At 46.1% G+C, this 16,152-nt stretch overlaps 1 protein-coding gene across 1 annotated transcript in view; it reads left to right on the forward strand.

The window, feature by feature from the left end:
* The window catches only part of pnpla3 (patatin-like phospholipase domain containing 3), a 17,427-nt gene extending 2,834 nt beyond the window's left edge, over positions 1-14,593 (forward strand). Inside the window, exons 3-9 of the mRNA XM_062518024.1 lie at positions 1,247-1,312; positions 3,164-3,373; positions 4,170-4,230; positions 4,802-5,008; positions 7,492-7,624; positions 11,073-11,174; positions 13,123-14,593. Coding sequence (XP_062374008.1) covers positions 1,247-1,312; positions 3,164-3,373; positions 4,170-4,230; positions 4,802-5,008; positions 7,492-7,624; positions 11,073-11,174; positions 13,123-13,297 — 954 coding nt within the window. The 3' untranslated portion in view covers positions 13,298-14,593. The remainder of the gene's footprint in view (positions 1-1,246; positions 1,313-3,163; positions 3,374-4,169; positions 4,231-4,801; positions 5,009-7,491; positions 7,625-11,072; positions 11,175-13,122) is intronic.
* Positions 14,594-16,152: the final 1,559 nt, after the last annotated feature.

The raw sequence follows: 16,152 nt of genomic DNA on the forward strand, positions 1-16,152 counted from the left end.
TCTCTCTCTCTCAGGCCCTCATATGTAGCTCTCTCAATTCAATTCAATTCAAAAGTGCTTTATTGGCATGACGAATATTTAGACATTTGTATTGCCAAAGCAATTATCACATACATTGGACATACAGGTTTAAGACATGAACATAGCAACAGACAATAATCAGAATGTAGAGATAAAACATGTTCCTAAACAGACAGTCATATACAACCTATAGTATGAACTATTGATTCTGAGGAATACGAATGCCATTTTTAAACAGAGGATAGTGAAGGTGTGTGTATGTATGGGGAGAGATATATCTGTGTGTGTGCGTGTGCGTGTGTGCATGTGTGTGTGCGTGAGTGCGTGCGTGCGTGCGTGTGTGTATGTGTGCGTGAGTGTGTGTTTCTGTGTGAGAATATGTACAACACAAGTTATTCAGTGTGGGTCACTCACTGTCCCTCAGTTGATGGCAGGCAAGGATGTACTGGGCAGCTATAATGCAGGTGGATTTGTCTTCACCCAAAATAAAAGGTAATTTGCTTTGGATTGGTAAATTTAGAAAATCAGGGTATTTTTCTTGAAATTTTGGGAAGTAGAATTCACGAATTGCTTGAAATGTTTTGCATTCTGCGAAGAAATGGAGTTCAGTTTCAACAACATTGTCATTGCATTGTTTACAAAAGCATTCCTCTTTGGGCAGCCATGTTTTCTTGTGTCCCTCTCTCTCTCTCTCAGGCTCTCATATGTAGCTCTCTCTCTCTCTCTCTCTTTCTCTCTCAGGCCCTCATATGTAGCTTTCTCTCTCTCTCTCTCTCAGGCTCTCATATGTAGCTCGCTCTCTCTCTCTCTCTCTCTCTCTCAGGCTCTCATATGTAGCTCTCTCTCTCTCTCTCTCTCAGGCTCTCATATGTAGCTCTCTCTCTCTCTCTCTCTCTCTCTCAGGCCCTCATATGTAGCTCTCTCTCTCTCTCTCCCCCTCTCTCTCTCTCTCTCTCTCTCTCTCAGGCTCTCATATGTAGCTCGCTCTCTCTCTCTCTCTCTCTCTCTCAGGCTCTCATATGTAGCTCTCTCTCTCTCTCAGGCTCTCATATGTAGCTCTCTCTCTCTCTCTCTCTCTCTCAGGCCCTCATATGTAGCTCTCTCTCTCTCTCTCCCCCTCTCTCTCTCTCTCTCTCTCTCTCTCTCTCTCAGGCCCTCATATGTAGCTCTCTCTCACTCTCTCTCTCTCCCTCTCTCTCTCTCTCTCTCTCTCTCTCTCTCTCAGGCTCTCATATGTAGCTGCTTTATTCCCGTCTACTGTGGCCTGTTCCCGCCCAGCTTCCGTGGTGTGGTGAGTAGCCTATAGGGTTAGCTGCACTCATAATACGACGTCCATCACATCACACAGGTCCCTCTCACTCTCACACACACACACACACACACACACACACGTTGCATAGGCTACACACACACACACACACACACACACACACACACACACACACACATATTACATAGGCTACATACACACACACACACACACACATTACATAGGCTACACACACACACACATTACAAAGGCTACACACACACACACACACACACACACACACACACACACACACACACACACACATAACATAGGCTACACACACACACACACACACACACACACACACACACACACACACACACAGGCTAACAGAACAACTAGCACACTAATAGCTGTAGGCATTAATAAGGCTAACAGCACAACTAGCACGCTAACAGCTGTAGATGTGAATGAGGCTAACAGAAAAGCTAGCACGCTAACAGCTGTAGATGTGAATGAGGCTAACAGAACAACTAGCATGCTAACAGCTGTAGATGTGAATGAGGCCGTAGCATGCTAACAGCTGTAGATCTGACCCCTGCTCCCCCTCCTCTGCCCAGAACACTGCTTGCTACACTGTAGCGTCCTCTACATGTTCTAGAACATTCTGTTCTTGTTGTACAGGATCACACTCTGAGTCACACATACTTCCTTGGGCCATCTAGCTTTAGATAACTCCTATAGGGCACACACACACACACACACACACACACATACACACACACACACACACACACACACACACACATAGGTGTAGGCTACATAAATACATACTCACTCATGCTGAACATACAGACACAATAACATACACAATCTCCATTCCATGCCAAAAGCCTTCACACAGGCTTTATGTTTTAGAGATCAGCAGAAATAGGAGTTGTATCCTATGTTTTAGAGATCAGTAGAAATAGGAGTTGTATCCTATGTTTTAGAGATCAGTAGAAATAGGAGTTGTGTGTTTTGTATATGGAGTAGGATGCGTATGTTTTAGAATGTTCACATATCTATCTATCTATCTCTCTCCCTCTCTCACACACATCTCTCTCCCTCTCTCTCACACACACACATCTCTCTCTCCCTCTCTCTCTCACACACACACACACACACACACACACACACACATCTCTCTCTCTCCCTCTCTCTCTCACACACACACATTTCTCTCCCTCTCTCTCACACACACACACATCTCTCTCTCCCTCTCTCTCACACACACACACATCTCTCTCCCTCTCTCTCTCTCACACACACACATCTCTCTCTCCCTCTCTCTCCGACACACACACACACACACACACACATCTCTCTCTCCCTCTCTCTCTCACACACACACATCTCTCTCCCTCTCTCCCTCTCTCTCACACACACACATCTCTCTCTCCCTCTCTCTCACACACACACATACACACACACACACACATCTCTCTCTCCCTCTCTCTCTCACACACACACATCTCTCTCCCTCTCTCCCTCTCTCTCACACACACACATCTCTCTCTCCCTCTCTCTCACACACACACATACACACACACACACACATCTCTCTCTCCCTCTCTCTCTCACACACACACATCTCTCTCTCCCTCTCTCTCACACACACACACACACACACACACACACATCTCTCTCACACACACACACACACACACACACATCTCTCTCTCTCTCTCCCTCTCTCTCACACACACACACACACACATCTCTCTCTCTCTCTCCCTCTCTCTCACACACACACATCTCTCTCACACACACACACACACACACACACACATCTCTCTCCCTCTCTCTCACACTCACACACACACACACATCTCTCTCTCCTCTGTGCAGCGGTATGTGGATGGAGGCATTAGTGATAATTTGCCCCAGGCGGGGCAAAAGAACACCATCAGCATCTCCCCGTTCTCTGGCGAGAGCGACATCTGCCCCCGGGACGGTTCCAGCAGCTTCCACGAGCTGCGGCTCACCAACACCAGCATCCAGATGAACCTGCAGAACATGTTCCGCATCAGCAGGGCCCTGTTCCCCCCGGAACCCACCGTAAGTTCTCACCCGGAACCCACCATAAGTTCTCACCCGGAACCCACCGTAAGTTCTCACCCGGAACCCACCGTAAGTTCTCACCCGGAACCCACCGTAAGTTCTCACCCGGAACCCACCGTAAGTTCTCACCTGGAACCCACCGTAAGTTCTCACCTGGAACCCACACGTTTTTCGACCAACCAAACAATGCATTCTTGAACTGGTTCTGTGTGTGTGTTGGGGTGAGTGGATGGTGTGGGTGTGTGTGTGTGTGTGTGTACAGTATGTGTGTGTGTTGGGGTGGGTGGATGTTGTGTGTGTGTGCGTACAGTATGTGTGTGTGTTGGGGTGGGTGGATGTTGTGTGTGTGTGTGTTGGGGTGAGTGGATGTTGTGTGTGTGTGTGTGTTGGGGTGAGTGGGTGTTGTGTGTGTGTGTGTGTGTGTGTGTGAGTGGATGGTATGTGTGTGTGTGTGTGTGTGTGTGTGTGTGTACAGTATGTGTGTGTGTTGGGGTGGGTGGATGTTGTGTGTGTTGTGTGTGTGTGTGTTGGGGTGAGTGGATGTTGTGTGTGTTGTGTGTGTGTGTGTTGGGGTGAGTGGATGTTGTGTGTGTTGTGTGTGTGTGTGTGTGTGTTGGGGTGAGTGGATTTTGAGTGTGTGTGTGTGTGTGTGTGTGCGTGCGTGCGTGCGTGCGTGCGTGCGTGCGTGCGTGCGTGCGTGCGTGTGTGTGGGTGTGGGTGTGTGTTCCAGGTCTTGGTAGAGATGTGTCAGAATGGTTAAAAGTGTGTGTGTGTGTGTGTGTGTGTGTTCCAGGTCTTGGCAGAGATGTGTCAGAATGGTTATAAGGACGCCATGCGCTTCCTTCAAGACAACAGTGAGTGTTGCTCTCCCCATTACCCCCACTACTGATATTACTGCCCCTCCCTATATGAACCTACCCCACTACTGATATTATTGCCCCTCCCTATATGAACCTACCCCACTACTGATATTACTGCCCCTCCCTATATGAACATACCCCCACTACTGATATTACTGCCCCTCCCTATATGAACCTACCCCCACTACTGATATTACTGCCCCTCCCCATCACACTTACCCCCACTACTGATATTACTGCCCCTCCCTATATGAACCTACCCCCACTACTGATAATACTGCCCCACCCTATATGAACTTACCCCTACTACTGATATTACTGCCCCTCCCTATATGAACCTACCCCCACTACTGATATTAATATATAACGTATTGCTCAAGTGTGTGTGTGTGTGTGTGTGTGTATGTGCTCGGGGAGCAGTGAGGGGTTAGGTGCCTTGTTCAAGGGCACTTCAGCCGTGGACTGGACGGGGATCGAACCGTTACAAGCCCGAAGCCCTAACCAGTAGGCCACGGCTGCCCCAATGTTCACAGATCTGCATTTTCAGCATGAGGAATGTTCACAGATCTCCTGCGACGGGATTGGCCGTCTGCTGGCCCCGCCTCCGTCGATGACCCGTCATCCTGGTGCTGCTCCTGCTCAGCTCAGAAGACCTCTGTTGTCACGGAAACAACCAAAGAGTGGATGCTGCGCCGGCTGCATCTCATGAGAACAGCGCCCCCATGCCCTGAGGAGGAGAAAGTGTCCGACCTGCCCACGCCCATCAGGAGAGGTGATACACACATCACACACACATCACACACACTCACCTGGTCACCTAGGCAACCTCCCTACACCCATCAGGAGAGGTGATACACACATCACACACACATCATACACACTCACCTGGTCACCTAGGCAACCTGCCCACACCCACAGGAGAGGTGAGCGGAGCATCATACGCACATCATACACACTCACCTGGTCACCTAGACAACCTGCCCACACTCACCTGGTCACCTAGGCAACCTCCCTACACCCATCAGGAGAGGTGATACACACATCACACACACATCATACACACTCACCTGGTCACCTAGGCAACCTGCCCACACTCACCTGGTCACCTAGGGAACCTCCCCACGCCCATCAGGAGAGGTGAGTGCAGCATCATACACACTCACCTGGTCACCTAGACAACCTGCCCACACTCACCTGGTCACCTAGACAACCTGCCCACACTCACCTGGTCACCAAGGCAACCTGCCCACCCATCAGGAAAGGTGATTTGGAGTGAAACTAAATCTTCAACTGTTCACCTACTTTCCAGTCGGTGTCCGGCCCAATATCCCTGCTGAAAAAAACAGCAAGAAACCAGCTTAGGCTGGTAGCTGGTTTTAGCTGGTCTTTGCTGGTCTTTGCCCAAAACACAGTTATTATTGCTGGTCTTTGCTGGTGTAGCTGGTTAGGCCACCAGCTAGACATGCTGGCGTGACCATCTGAGGAAGCTGGTCGTGCTGGTGTGACCAGCCTGTCGTTTGGGATACAACTGGTTTAAGATGGTCATGCTGGTGACCAGCCTGTCAAGCTTGACAAAGATGGTCAAGCTGGTTTTCTAGAATAACCAACATAAGCTGGCGTGGCCAGTAAAAACCAGCAATGTAGACCAGCAACACCAACTAAAATGACCAGCTTAAGGTGGTACGACAATCAAAACCAGCTGAATTACCATCATAAGCTGGGTAAACCAGCTGAAGGTGTGTTTTCGCGAGAGTTTTGCTGGACTAGCTGGTTAACCATCAAAGGGTGGTCAAATAAGCTGGTTAACAAGCTGGTCAACCAGCAAACCACCTTTAGCTGGTCAGGCTGTTTTTTTCAGCAGGGATGGCATTATACATCACACACTCTACTGAAGTAAAAGTACTGACTAAAACCTGCCAAGAACAACAATACCACAATAGTTTAATATCATAGAACCACAATAGAACCACAATAACAGATTAATTACATAGAACTACAATAGTACATAATGTACAGTTTACATGCACAAAAGACTATAAAGTGATTATTTATAAAACTAGCCTATGCTATAGCTATTGTGCTATGCTCTTCACTCCTGCAAATGAATTGCCCCATTGGGGGACAAAATAACTGTGATTAGCTGGGTGTAGCTGGGATCAGCTAACTGTGATTAGCTGGGTGTATTGAGGATCAGCGTACTGTGATTAGCTGGGTGTAGCTGGGATCAGCGTACTGTGATTAGCTGGGTGTAGCTGGGATCAGCGTACTGTGATTAGCTGGTGAGGATCAGCGTACTGTGATTAGCTGGGTGTAGCTGGGATCAGCTAACTGTGATTAGCTGGGTGTAGCTGGGATCAGCTAACTGGGCGAAACTCAAATGTTATTGCCTGTGCTGCCCTGAGCCTGTTGATGATGGACTTTGACATTTGAAGACAGGGACTCTTTGACCCATAACTCAGCACAACGGCGCACACACACACACACACACACACACTGCTGTACACTTTGACCTCAGTTCTCAGCCAATATGTCATAAACACTGATTAGAATGCCACTGTGCCCAAACTCCTGCGAGTGTGTGTGTGTGTGTATGAGTGAGAGAGGCAACCCAAACTCCTGCGTGTGTGTGTATGAGCGAGAGAGGCAACCCAAACTCCTGCTTGTGTGTGTTTGTGTGTGTGTGTGTGTGTGTGTGTGTGTGTGTGTGTGAGTGAGTGAGAGAGTGAGACGCAACCCAAACTCCTGTTTGTGTGTTTGTGTTTGTGTGTGTGTGTGTGTGATAGATAGATAGATAGATAGATAGATAGATAGATAGATGCTTTATTGATCCCCAAGGGGAAATTCAAGGGTTGTGTGTGTGTGTGTGTGTGTGTGAGTGTGTGTGTGTGTGTGTGTGCATGTGTTGTGTTTGTGTGTGTGAGAGCGAGAGAGGCAACCCAAACCGACATCTTTAGTGGTGGTGTGTGGGTGTGAGAGAGTACACGTGTGTGTGTGTGTGTGTGTGTATGTATGTATGTATGTGTGATAGAGTACACGTGTGTGTATGTGTGTGTGTGTGTGTGTGTGTGTGTGTGAATTGTATTTGCTGCTGCTGTTCTCATGTTAATTCTGTGTTTATGTACCACCTGTGTTAGTATATAGTGTGTATATGACTCTCACCGTGTGTGTGTGTGTGTGTGTGTGTGTGTGTGTGTGTGTGTGTGTGTGTGTGTGTATGTGTGTGTGTGTGTGTGTGTGCTCTCTGTGTGTGTGCAGTGTTTTGTGAAGCATGCAGGGGACGGCAGGGTTTGTATGCACAGATCTCAGATCTCCTGCCCCTGCGGATGGCCTCCTACATGCTGCTGCCCTACACACTACCCATCCAGTCTGCATACTCAGCAGCACAGAGGTTAGTACACACTACCCATCCAGTCTGCATACTCAGCAGCACAGAGGTTAGTACACACTACCCATCCAGCCTGCATACTCATATAGAGGTTAGTACACACTACCCATCCAGTCTGCTTACTCAGCAGCACAGAGGTTAGTACACACTACCCATCCAGTCTGCATACTCAGCAGCACAGAGGTTAGTACACACTACCCATCCAGTCTGCTTACTCAGCAGCACAGAGGTTAGTACACACTACCCATCCAGTCTGCTTACTCAGCAGCACAGAGGTTAGTACACACTACCCATCCAGTCTGCTTACTCAGCAGCACAGAGGTTAGTACACACTACCCATCCAGTCTGCTTACTCAGCAGCACAGAGGTTAGTACACACTACCCATCCAGTCTGCATACTCAGCAGCACAGAGGTTAGTACACACTACCCATCCAGTCTGCATACTCAGCAGTACAGAGGTTAGTACACACTACCCATCCAGCCTGCATACTCATATAGAGGTTAGTACACACTACCCATCCAGTCTGCTTACTCAGCAGCACAGAGGTTAGTACACACTACCCATCCAGTCTGCATACTCAGCAGTACAGAGGTTAGTACACACTACCCATCCAGCCTGCATACTCATATAGAGGTTAGTACACACTACCCATCCAGTCTGCATACTCAGCAGCACAGAGGTTAGTACACACTACCCATCCAGTCTGCATACTCAGCAGCACAGAGGTTAGTACACACTACCCATCCAGTCTGCATACTCATATAGAGGTTAGTACACACTACCCATCCAGTCTGCATACTCTGCAGCACAGAGGTTAGTACACACTACCCATCCAGTCTGCATACTCAGCAGCACAGAGGTTAGTACACACTACCCATCCAGTCTGCTTACTCAGCAGCACAGAGGTTAGTACACACTACCCATCCAGCCTGCATACTCATATAGAGGTTAGTACACACTACCTATCCAGCCTGCAAACTCAGCAGCACAGAGGTTAGTACACACTACCCATCCAGTCTGCTTACTCAGCAGCACAGAGGTTAGTACACACTACCCATCCAGTCTGCATACTCAGCAGCACAGAGGTTAGTACACACTACCCATCCAGTCTGCTTACTCAGCAGCACAGAGGTTAGTACACACTACCCATCCAGTCTGCATACTCAGCAGCACAGAGGTTAGTACACACTACCCATCCAGTCTGCATACTCATATAGAGGTTAGTACACACTACCTATCCAGCCTGCAAACTCAGCAGCACAGAGGTTAGTACACACTACCCATCCAGTCTGCTTACTCAGCAGCACAGAGGTTAGTACACACTACCCATCCAGTCTGCATACTCAGCAGCACAGAGGTTAGTACACACTACCCATCCAGTCTGCTTACTCAGCAGCACAGAGGTTAGTACACACTACCCATCCAGTCTGCATACTCAGCAGCACAGAGGTTAGTACACACTACCCATCCAGTCTGCATACTCATATAGAGGTTAGTACACACTACCCATCCAGTCTGCATACTCAGCAGCACAGAGGTTAGTACACACTACCCATCCAGTCTGCATACATACACACTACCCATCCAGTCTGCATACTCAGCAGCACAGAGGTTAGTACACACTACCCATCCAGTCTGCATACTCAGCAGCACAGAGGTTAGTACACACTACCCATCCAGTCTGCTTACTCAGCAGCACAGAGGTTAGTACACACTACCCATCCAGTCTGCATACTCATATAGAGGTTAGTACACACTACCCATCCAGTCTGCATACTCATATAGAGGTTAGTACACACTACCCATCCAGTCTGCATACTCAGCAGCACAGAGGTTAGTACACACTACCCATCCAGCCTGCATATTCAGCAGCACAGAGGTTAGTACACACTACCCATCCAGCCTGCATACTCAGCAGCACAGAGGTTAGTACACACTACCCATCCAGTCTGCATACTCAGCAGCACAGAGGTTAGTACACACTACCCATCCAGTATGCATACTCAGCAGCACAGAGGTTAGTACACACTACCCATCCAGTATGCATACTCAGCAGCACAGAGGTTAGTACACACTACCCATCCAGTCTGCATACTCAGCAGCACAGAGGTTAGTACACACTACCCATCCAGTCTGCATACTCATATAGAGGTTAGTACACACTAGCGTTGTTTTTGGCGGCCTGTTTTAGTTTCAGTTTTGGTCTTTGTGTCTAGCTGTCATTTTAGTTTTTATTAGTTTTAGTCACGTTCATACTCTTTTAGTCTTAGTCAAGTTTTAGTCGACTAAAAGTTTGAGCATTTTAGCCTTATTTTCGTCTAGTTTTAGTTGACGAAAACTAATGACATTTAGTCTTGTTTTAGTCAATGAAAATTGGATTTTAGTATCTTTTTATTAATGCAATTCTATTTAAAGGGGGTTTTCCTCCATAGACTGTTTCTGGATAGACTGTTTTAAGTGGCAGGCTGGCAAATACCGTTGACTTGCGCTAACCTAGCACTAGCAAACTCTGAAACTAGAAAAACTGGATGAAATGTGCAGATATCGGTCTCCACTGATAAATATCACACTGGCTAACCTGGAAATGAGGTCCTATGTCCAAAATTCTGAACTACCCCTTTAATAGGGAATGATACAATTTCAATTTAATTTCACTTATACAGCGCCAAAACATTACACATATCTCATGAGCTCGGTTCTAGAATCTTTGATCATCACTGGCAAGTTTCCGCGATTACATGCACATAGCAGCTGTGGCGGCAACATAGGTCGGCAGCAGGAAAGGTTCCGGTGGTAGATATACGGACATATGAATTCAGACAGCGCAACAAAAAAAAGCCCCCTCCGTAAAAAGTCTGTGAACATTGCGGAAATGTACGTCTGTCTTAAAGTGGCTTATATCTCCGTTTCTAGAAGACAAACAGGGATTTTGATGAAAACCAGCCACTGTTTGGCTTGGGATATCTCGGGACACGTAGAAATAAACGGTTTTCACCCACTGAGAGCTCAGAGTCTCACCTGTCAAATGAGCCATAGTATATGTCCATAACTGTAACAACAGAATATGCTGTGGCTCTACAAAAATAATCAAAAAATGATCTAGCTTGCCGGCACTTTGGAACATAGCTTCCAAAAACAATGCGGCATTCAAAGAGTTAATTATAGTCATCTTCACATGGCCAGCATTTACGTTGCGTCTCGTCTCGTTTTCGTCAGATGATAAAGGTTCGTTGACGACGATATTTAGTCATAATTTCCGTTGACGACAGCAACACTAGTACACACTAACTCATTTGTGTGAGTGTTGCTCTGGTTCCATGAGTTTTGAAGTTGTGAATGCGCTAACTGTGTGCGTGCGTATGTTTGTGCGTGTGTGTGTGTGTGTGCGTGCATGCGTGTGTGTTTGTGTGTGCGTGTGCTCGCATGCGTGCGTTCGTGTGCGTGTGCAGGTTTGTGGAGTGGATCCCTGACGTCCCAGCAGATGTGCGTTGGTTGGCTGATGTAGCAGGAGCTGCATACACACAAGTGTGGAGAGGAGCGGAGACACAGAGGTGAGACAACAACCTGAAACACACACACACACACACACACACACACACACACACACACACAAGCATTGAGAGGAGCGGAGACACAGAGATGAGACAACAACCTGAAACACACACACACACACACACACACAAGTGTGGAGAGGAGCGGAGACACAGAGGTGAGACAACAACCTGAAACACACACACACACACACACACACACACACACACACACACACACACACAAGCATGGAGAGGAGTGGAAACAGAGAGGTGAGACAACAACCTGAAAACTTGTAGCTAAAAACGTTGAGTGTGGTTTGAGCACTCTCAGCGGTGAGATCAAATGAGCTGAACACGGCCCCGGGTCAGTAGAGCTGCATGAGTTGTTTTCATGTTTTTGAGGATGTTTATGTTGTTGATGTGTATTTTGTTGATGTTTATGTTGTTGTTGTTTATGTTGTTGATGTTTATGTTGTTGTTTTTCTCGTTGATGGTTTAGGGGCTCCTCAGCCATGAGTATGTTGTTTATGTTTATGTTGTTGATGTGTATGTTGATGTGTATGTTGTTGATGAGTATGTTGTTGATGTTTATGTTGTTGATGTGTATGTTGATGTGTATGTTGTTGATGTGTATGTTGTTGTTTTTCTCGTTGATGGTTTAGGGGCTCCTCAGCCATGAGTATGATGTTTATGTTGTTGATGTGTATGTTGTTTATGTTTATGTTGTTGATGTGTATGTTGTTGTTTTTCTCGTTCATGGTTTAAGGGCTCCTTAGCCATGAGTATGTTGTTTATGTTGTTGATGTGTATGTTGTTTATGTTGTTGATGTGTATGTTGTTGTTTTTCTCGTTCATGGTTTAGAGCAGTGGTCGGCAATAGGCGGCCCGCGGGCCAGATGCGGCCCGCAAGCAAAAATATCTGGCCCGTGAGATCTTTTGAACCAGAGAATGGGAAAAAAAAACTTTTTAAAAATCGGACTGTCAGTCTCAAACATGCTCTTTATTTTGAAACGTAACTTTCCAGAACAGAAGAATTTCAAGCAATCTAAATGCTTAGATATTTGTTTCATCTGAATACGAGTGAAGAAGCACGCAGCGAGGTGCAGCGTTAACGCACAACATGCAAAAACAAATGAAGTCAGTGGACAGCGCTGGTTCTCAAATTCCAAGCTAGTCCCTAGAACACATGTTGTCATTCAAACAACGGACATAGGCTTATGGTGATAATTAAACACGACTTCTTTTAAACAGGCAATTTACGCACATAGAACTGTGAAAAGTAAAACACGAGTTTCAAACATAGCGTGCGTGTTATTTAGGAACGCAAAATTAGCATGCTTAGTTTCGTGGTGCCGTCTTGTACTCTTTGCATGCAGAGACACCCTCGTTAGTTGTTACAGATCAGATGGGCTTTGCATTAATACAATTAGGGAGGATGAATAGTTCTCTGCCCATTCATCATTAAATATCCTGTTTTCGCTGTTAACTTTTCTCTTCAGATTTTTTCATAGTGCCATTTTTTGAAAGCTAACAGCAACGCGTGGCAATGTTTTTCTGGTGGTTTTTATTTTTATTTTTTAAAGACACAGGCATATAATAGCAATGAACTTGTGGCCCGCTATGTAATGGCTTGGAAAATATCTGGCCCGAGGCCAAACTTAATTGCCGACCCCTGGTTTAGAGGCTCCTCAGCCATGAGTATGGTGTTTATGTTTATGTTGTTGATGTGCATGTTGTTGTTTTTCTCATTGATGGTTTAGAGGCTCCTCAGCCATGAGTATGTTGTTTATGTTGTTGATGTGTATGTTGTTTATGTTTATGTTGTTGATGTGTATGTTGTTGTTTTTCTCGTTCATGGTTTAGGGGCTCCTTAGCCATGAGTATGTTGTTTATGTTGTTGATGTGTATGTTGTTTATGTTTATGTTGTTGATGTGTATGTTGTTGTTTTTCTCGTTCATGGTTTAGGGGCTCCTCAGCCACGGAGCCTCCACACATGGAGCAAGATGGACACCATTCCCTCTCTTCGGGACTCCGTGGTTACGATTGGAGCTTCACAAACAAGCCGCCACCCTCCAGCAGCCCCTGTCCCCCAAGCCCCGCCCCCACACAGACCTGCCCTTTTGGGAGTCCACAGGACTAGAGGAATACATACACACACACACACACACACTCACACACACAGGACTAGAGGAATACATACACACATACACACACACACACACACACACACACACACACACACACACACTCACACACACAGGACTAGAGGAATACATACACACACACACACACACACACACACACACACACACACACACACACACACACACACACACACACACACAGGACTAGAGGAAAGTACACCGCAATCCGCTAGAGTGTGAGACTGAAACACCAACGATCGCTGGAGCACAAGACTGAAGAACGAATCAGCGATTTGCTAGATATTGAGACTGAGACACACACAGCAATACCCTTAGAAAGGTAGAAGAACCAACCAGGACTATGAAGAAGGAACCTTTAGTACCCTTAGAGAGTGTGAAGAACCAACCAGGACTATGAAGAAGGAACGTTTAGGGCGATTGATGTTGAATGTTTGAGTGATTGACAATCAATATTTAAAGGAAAACTATGTAGGATTGGCGATTTCATCGCTGGTTTTGCTTTCACTTTAGTTTTCGCTCGTTTTATGCTTGCATATTTCTCTGCAGAGCTTCCCCTACAGCTTTAGCGTGTATATTTTACAAAACTCCTCAATCGGTCAGTCTGCCGTGCCTTTTCATGAGACTTCACATGACACTTCCTGGAGTAGAGCATGGGTGCGTGCCCGAGGACTCCTGAAGTTGCAAGCGTGGTTCTACCGCTACAGACCACTAGGGCGGGCGAAAAAAAACATTGTTCGACCAGTAATGACTCATTTAATCATATACTGTATAACAGTATGGAACGAATTGATTAACTGAAAAACGTTGCATAGTTTACCTTTAGTGAATTATGATGATTGAGGACCGTTGAATGATGATGAAATGTTTCGGGTGTGTGATAGGTTAAAGGGCTGTAACACTTTGGTTTGAAAGAGGATCAGTATTCTTCGTTAGATTCTATTAGATTAAATGAAATTAGATGAGATTCAACTTCATCGCTAAATGTTCGTTTATTGTGCAAAGTACAAGTACAGAGACAACGACATGCAGTTTGTGTCTAGCCAGAAGTGCCATAAGAGCAGAAAAGTGCCTTGTGATACAGGTGGTGCATTGTAGCGATGTGACCTGTGACAATGTAATGTGACGACTATTCCTCTGCTCAGCTACGTGCCTCTACAGCATAGACAGCACGCTAAACACGGGTCCACTAAGTGCTTTGTTTGAGATGTTTACTTGGAAACCACATTTGTAAAACTCAGACATACAAAAATAAAGAAAGTTTCAATTAATAAGCTGTTGTTTTGTGTATGTAATACACATTACTCTATCCAAAGATCATTTCTATCTCAGATCATCAAACACAGAGTAAAAACTAAAAATGATTACAGTATTGTATCCAACGATCATCATTTCTATGTTTAGCTTTGAGCTACTTTAGAGATTAACAATACATTCTACTCTAACCATAACCATCCTGTCATAGCCTATAGGCTCAATATACATAGCTATAGCATAGGGTTTATTTCTGTCAGGACCACTTCAGTCAAAAATACACAATACAGAAATATCTTTAGAATCAACTTTATTTGTACTTGGCGGTATGGCTCTGTTCTTTCCATGAGCTCCATGGCAAGCCAAGCCAGGGAACAGCAGCATCTTCGGGGGGCTCCCGTTCCAGTTTCAACTGGGAGAGTAACTCTATTCCCCCTAGAACAGAGCAAGCGACAATGACAACAGTATGACGTGGTGCTGGGGAGGAGGTGGGTTGCAAAGCAGTGAGCAGAGAAAGCAATGATAGTGAACGGACTGATGCAGCTTAAATAAGGCGCCCTAATGAGAGTGACCACTTGTGAGCGAAGGGAACGATCAGCTGAGCGGAACAGCTGATGTGGGCTGGGTTGTTGCATCAACATTGCCATTGGTTGACAGTGTTGAAGGTGGAATTGCAACGTCAGCCGCTTTCACACTGCAAGCCGGCAATGTGTTTCTGTGAGATGGGCGGGGCTGCCGATGATGCGAGCTGTGCGACCCAAAGCCGGAAGATTTAAATCTATGTTTAAAATCAGCCAACGTGTCGAATCAATATCTTTTACTGTCTATGCTGACTCAGCATGTAAATAAAGCGACGAAGAAGCGTCTGCAACACCACGCTAACTTCACGGACATGCACACAGAAGTAGGCTATGTCAACGCAAATATAACTGATCGTATTCTGACAGGGTAGCAAACCACCACAATGCAGTGGCAAGTCTGACTCAAGGCTGTTTGCTAGTTTAATTGTTTTGCGCCTCAGATGTTGTATAACAGGTTGCAACATAATCCAAAGTGTACGGAAATGCGTCCTCTCAACATCAAGCAATGGTTGAGGGCATTCGATCAATAGACCGGTCCTTGTCGTCTATCTAGCTTCCACACCGTTCTTTCAGGTCTCATCTCAATAGCAAGATAGCCAACATCACAAATATTTCTGTCTCCACTGTAGCATCTGATCTAGGTTTCGCATATGTGTAATTTTGCCATAATGTCATGTGACCATTTGTTACAACTGGAGTGGTAGGCAGTGTGAGCCGTGGACATCAGCAGGGTTAGGCTACATTACACATAGGCCTACAGTAGTTACTACGGTCACAAAAATCTCCGAAATTTCTTTTTTTTGACTGAAACACAGATGAGAGATGGCAACCACTTGCGTAGCAGTTCAAAGTACTCGAGTAGGCCTACAGACACGTAAACTATAGGTTACGTTATGTAACCCCGGTTCTCTGAGGGAGATGAGGAGACATCTCACTATGGGACACGCCCCTTGCGTGGTAATTCGCTGAAGCCCAATTCAATCACGCCTTTAGGCCTA

The sequence above is a fragment of the Sardina pilchardus genome, chromosome 17 (assembly GCF_963854185.1).
Source record: "Sardina pilchardus chromosome 17, fSarPil1.1, whole genome shotgun sequence".
Taxonomy (NCBI): domain Eukaryota; kingdom Metazoa; phylum Chordata; class Actinopteri; order Clupeiformes; family Clupeidae; genus Sardina; species Sardina pilchardus.